General features: G+C 41.1%; 1 protein-coding gene across 3 annotated transcripts in view; it reads left to right on the forward strand.

The window, feature by feature from the left end:
• Window positions 1–1043, forward strand: part of DAW1 (dynein assembly factor with WD repeats 1) — a 35597-nt gene extending 34554 nt beyond the window's left edge. For 2 of the 3 annotated variants that reach the window (XM_024975508.2, XM_024975504.1), the window contains one exon: window positions 625–1043. In XM_024975508.2, the coding sequence (XP_024831276.1) occupies window positions 625–663 (39 nt within the window). In that variant the 3' untranslated portion in view covers window positions 664–1043. The remainder of the gene's footprint in view (window positions 1–624) is intronic. The other variant, NM_001075930.1, reaches the window with a different exon arrangement.
• Window positions 1044–6000: the final 4957 nt, after the last annotated feature.

Below are 6000 nucleotides of genomic sequence, written 5' to 3' on the forward strand. Positions count from 1 at the left end.
TACATGCCTGGCACCTGAGGTGGAAAAAATCAGCAGAGCCCAGCAGTGCTTCATACTGGGGCTGCCATTCCCAGGGCCCAAATGTGGATGGGGTCCCTCGGGAGGAGTGTATCAAGGCTGCTTTGGAAGAGTGTCTATCGCTGTCATGGGGAGCGCAGGAGCTTCACATTTTGACTGACGAGGAGAAAAATCCACTGTGATTTTGAAACAGTCCAAAGTGGAATGTGCTGCTTCTTCATAAACTGATCACTCAAACCTGGAGATGTTCAAAGTCATCATATTTGCCACTTGGTGGCGATGCGTGAAGCAGGACGGGGATAAGCAGAGGGGTGGGTGATGTGGTTGCATTCTCAGGTCCTCTGTAATCCTAAAATGCCATGAATCTTACATAGGGGAGTAGACTGTGAATTTGCCTAATTTATGACCAATGGGCAAGAGAAACAAACAGATCCCCTCTCCGCAAACACCTGAATTGCTAACGGGCTCTGCAGCTGGACACCCGGGAGCTAGCACATTGAGCACATTGATCATCCACAATGACACAGAAAATGTCAACCTGTAAACACAGAGAGAGTTAAACGAGTAAAACAAAGAAAAATAACTTTGTGAAATTTGCTTTATTAGGCAGCAAGGATAATACCTGTAGGATATGGCGGTGATTGAAGAGAATCAGTCAGCAAAGAAACTTGCCAACCATGGTGATCAAAGCTGGAGTGTCACACACAGCCAGCAAGCTATTTTGATATTTCAAATGTTTTCTCTTTGTCCACAAATCAACCATGTGTATACTGTCCTTAGTTTCACAGATATGACCATTAAAGTTGATGAAGTTATATCATTCCTTGATGTCTGATGGAGATGATAGGAGTGAGCATACTGCTTGGCAAATTGGTTATTTTGATTTTCTTTTATTTCTTGATAGCATCACCATACTGATAAATGAAACCAGAATGGTTTAACAATGTGTCTCCTACATTCTACTTTGCAGCCTATTACAATTTCTGTTGAATAAAGTTTCTGGAGAAAATTTCTGTGAATTTGCATGTCTGTATGATGTATGCTTTCTTTCTTATGATGAGAACTTCAATGATGTACTCTTTCAGCAGCTTTCAATATGCATTACAGATTTATTAACTATAGGAACCAAGATGTACATGACACCCCCATGACTTACTTATTTTATAACTGGAATTTTGTACCTTTTAATCCCCTTCATCCATTTTTGCCTCAGTTCTCTGTATAAGTTCAGTGTTTTTTTTTGTTTTGTTTTAAATTCCACATATAAGTAAGATCACATGACATTTATCTGTCAGACTTATTTCATTTTAGTCTTATGCCCTCAAGGTTCATCTGTGTTGTGGCAAATGACAAGATTTTTCTTTTTTATGGCTGTATAGTGTTCCATATACAGCCATAAACACACACATATACAGTGTGTGTGTGTGTGTGTGTGTGCGTGTGTGTGCATGCGCGTGCACGTGCATTTTCTTTATCCATTTTTCCATCTTGACTATTGTAAATAATGTTGCAGTGAACATGGGGTGGATATAGCTTTTTCAGTTAGGGTTTTTGTTTTCATCAAACATATAATCAGAAGTGGATTGCTGGATTATATTATATTTTTAATTTTTGTGAGAACCCTCCATGCTACTTTCCTTGTTGGCTATACCAATTTACATTCCAACATTTTCTAGGAGGATATGTAAGTTTGGAATGTGATTAGAAGTTTTATTATTTATTTAGCTATTTTACTTTTTTCCAGCTCAAAAAGAAATAGGCAATAGGAATAGAAGCTTTATCTTCCTTCCCTCGTATTCAAGAATACACCTACTCCTCCTTCCTCCAGTGGAAAAAGTTGAGAAAGGACACTGAATAAAATATAGGGAAATATAGAAAAACTTATGGGGAAAATAAAATGGATCTCACTTTGTAGCAAATGTATTCTGATTTCATAGTAGACTGGAGTGTAAAAAATGCAGACATATTTTTCTCTGAGGAAAAGCTAAACAATATAAATTCAGACTATTGAACTTAAAAATCTGGTTGTTAAACAATTGAGGTACCAGAGAAATCATCAAACACCAAGCTGATTGATGCTGAAACACTAGACAATGTTTTTAAAAAGGCTTTTCTATGTAAAAGTGCCACAATGCATTTTAGGAATTAATGTTCAACGATAAAGCACAAGATTTATCTTTACAACTGTTATCTGTTACAATGCAGATAGCAGTCCTGATTTTACACTGAGAAAGGTATATCACAGTGAAGTTAAATAATTTACTAAAGACATCAAATATTGGTTAGTGAAGTGGGATTTAGAGCCCAGGAATTACACTCCATTATATTATGTTCTCTGACGCTCCCTGGTGGTCAGGAAAGCCTTCCTTGGCCTTCCCTGATGGTTCAGATGGTAAAGGATCTGCCTGCAATGCAGGAGATGCAGGTTTGATCCCTGGGTCAGGAAGATCCCATGAAGGGAATCACAGTGCACTCCAGTATTCTTGCCTGGAGAATTCCATGGATAGAGGAGCTTGGCAGGCTACAGACCATGATTCTTTGTGACCATGGGGTCACAAAGAATCAGACAGGACTGAGTGATTAACACTTTCACTTTCATATATTACGTTCTTAAGTGAAAAAGTCTTAACTATGACCGAACGGTATCAGATGTACCAGTAGGAAGGTTTGGGGTGAGAATTACCTCTCAGATCATCTGTGGATGCCTCAAGAAGAAAAAAATAAAACTTTAGTGCTGGAAAGGAGTAAGTAAGTTTAGAGGTGGAACAGCCAATGAGAGCTTGAATTAGAGAAAACCAGGCCAAAATTTGGGCTTCCCTTGTGGCTCAGCTGGTAAAAAATCCACCTGCAATGCGGGAGACCTGGTTTGGATTCCTGGGTTGGGAAGATCCCCTGGGGTGGTAAAGGCTACCCACTCGAGTATTCTGGCCTGGAGAATTCCATGGACTGTATAGTCTATGGGGTTGCAAAGAGTTGGACATAACTCAGTGACTTTTGCTTTCAGGCCAAAATTTAGCTGCTGCTTTGAAAATTCTAAAGAATCAGTGGACCTTGATTTTTCCTTCTAACCCTTTGATAGCTTTGGGAAGGGTGGTGATAAACAGAATATTTTCTGCCATATCAGTAAACAAAGGATATCATAGTCATCAGCAATTGCAGCCATAGCCAATTGTAAGCTGGGGGGCCTAAAGGCACTCAGCAAGGAGAAGAATAGCTGCTATTTAGTAGTCATCATACTGCAGCCACTCTCCAAGGTGAACCCTGAAGAAACTCTGAATGTGAGAACACAGGATACTGGCCCCAGATACCTGAGATGCATATCAAAAGAACGATTTCAGTGAGTTCAGACTCTTGCATCTCCCCATAAGTAGAAAAGTGATAAATTCCTTGAGGTTTTTAGTTTTCTTTAATTAACAGTAATCTTTTGTTTCTACTACCTGCTTTTTGTTGGAAAACTCATATATCCTAGCTTTCAGCTTGCCTCCTTGCAGCAGTTCTCACAGTTATTTGAGATGCTGCCTCCTGGCCTTGAAGTCCTAAAAATTCCCACCAAATAAGACATAATGCTCAACTTGTATACATATTTTCATATGAATACCTACTTTCAGTCCACAGTGAGAATACGATTTTGCTAAATCATTTAAAAGACTCAGACAATGTGCTGACCCAGGTTCATGTGCCTGACACACGGTGAGGCCAAACAATCTGAAATGTCAGAGTTTGGAGCAGACAAAGTTTTCTTGCAGGGACATGCGAGGAGGTGGGTGACTCATGCCCTAAAAAGCCCCAAGCTACTTGAAGGGTTTTGGCAAAACATTTTAAAAAGCCAGGTGAAGGAGGGGAGGCACAGGGTATGTGATCATCTCGTGCACCATTCTCTGATTAGCTGATGATGTGGAAAAGGGTGGTGTCACAGACGTTAACTTTATCAGTCCTTAGGCTCCAGGAGGCTATGTGCTCACAGTCATCAAGCAGTTATATCTTCCATTTGGGGGGTGTTTTCACATCTGCAAAACAACTCAGGAAATATACCTCAGATACTATTACCTATTCAATAGGTACTTTAGAGAGGAGCTAAAGCAGAGGATGAAATTAAAAGACATTTGCCCCTTGGAAGAAAAGCTCTGACAAACCTAGGCAGCATATTGAAAAGCAGAGTTATCATTTTGCCAACAGCATTTAATTTAGTTAAAGCTATGGTTTTTCCAGTAGTCATGTATGAATGTGAGAGTTGGACTGTAAAGAAGGTTGAGCATCCAAGAAATGATGCTTTCAAACAGTGGTGCTGGAGAAGACTCTTGAGAGTTCCTTGGACAGCAGGAGGTTGAACCACTCAATACTAAAGGAAATCAATCCTGAAAATTCACTGGAAGGACTGATACTGAATCCCTAGTATTTTGACCACCTTGATATAAAGAGCCAATTCTTTGGAAAAGACCCTGATGCTGGGAAAAATTGAGGGCAGGAGGAGAAGGTGGTGACAGAGGGAGAGATGTTTGGATGGCATCACCAACTCAATGGACATGAGTTTGAGCAAACTCTGGGAGATAGTGAAGGACAAGGAAGCCTGGCATGCTGCAGTCCATGGGATCGCAAAGAGTTGGACACAACTGAGCAACTGAATAACAATAAAGTAGAGGACATGGGAGAAGACCTGTCTCAGGAAGGTTCCATAGGGTCCTGCTGCTGTGCAGATGTATGGTCATGGAGATTATTCTACGTCTTACAGACCAAAGTGAAACTCTTGGCCATAAAATGACTTAACCTCCTAAGTTTTATGTTTTGAGGAATTGTTTCTTTATAGAATGCTTGTGATGGCTTTCAGATATCCCATTCTACTTTAAAAAGTGGTTATTAAGATCATAGGGAAAGCAATAATAGACTGCTGGGTGTTGGTCTCAGCCCACTGATCATGATGCTATTGGCTAGCAATGCCTGAAATGCTCACCTGAGCTCCTACTCCTTGTGGTGAGTCCTCATAGACATTTATCCACCTGAAAACAGTGTGGCTGGATTGGCCCTTTGGTTCTTTATATGGTTCTAATAGGGAAGAACAAATCGAACTCCATATTAGATGTTTCTTTTAGTTTAACCTTTGCTCTCTGTTCCTTTTATTTATTTATTTTTTTTGAGATCCAGCCAGTCCATTCCGAAGGAGATCAGCCCTGGGATTTCTTTGGAAGGAATGATGCTAAAGCTGAAATTCCAGTACTTTGGCCACCTCATGTGAAGAGTTGACTCATTGGAAAAGACTCTGATGCTGGGAGGGACTGGGGGCAGGAGGAAAAGGGGATGACAGAGGATGAGATGGCTGGGTGGCATCACTGACTTGGTGGACGTGAGTCTGAGTGAACTCCGGGAGTTGGTGATGGACAGGGAGGCCTGGCGTGCTGCGATTCATGGGGTCACAAAGAGTCAGACACGACGGAGTGACTGAAGTGAATTACTAAAAGGACAATGTCTATAGTTAGAAGCAAATATAATGGCACATATCAAGGAACCTTCCCCTTCTGCCTGAATGCTAAACTGATATACCTTTGTTCAGCTCACAGAGAAACATTCTGACCCTGTTCACCTGTGAATGGCTTCAGGAAAGAAGAAGGGGAACACATCCCCTCCCAGAGTCTGGTCAAATCAGGAAATATTTGCAAAATTTTGGGGCCTTTCTCTTTACCTCCTGCCCTCCCCCACCCTCTCTTTCCTATAAAAGAAACTAGCATCCAGACCCTGGTAAGACAGTTCTCTAGGACTGTAGTCTTCTGAAGCTCCCGACCTTCCAAATAAAATCTTTCTTCCTTGCCCCAGCACCTCATCTCCCAATTTATTGGCCTGTCATGTGGCAAGCAGAATGAGCTTGGACTTGGTAACATGATTGTAAGAGGCACTTCAGCAACAACCATTAGGGAACTTTGAAAAAAACAAGGTTTTATTACACACAAGTCCTGGAGGGTACAAGTCACACCCAAGGTCACACAGGAGGCC

This window comes from Bos taurus, chromosome 2, assembly GCF_002263795.3.
Source record: "Bos taurus isolate L1 Dominette 01449 registration number 42190680 breed Hereford chromosome 2, ARS-UCD2.0, whole genome shotgun sequence".
Classification (NCBI taxonomy): domain Eukaryota; kingdom Metazoa; phylum Chordata; class Mammalia; order Artiodactyla; family Bovidae; genus Bos; species Bos taurus.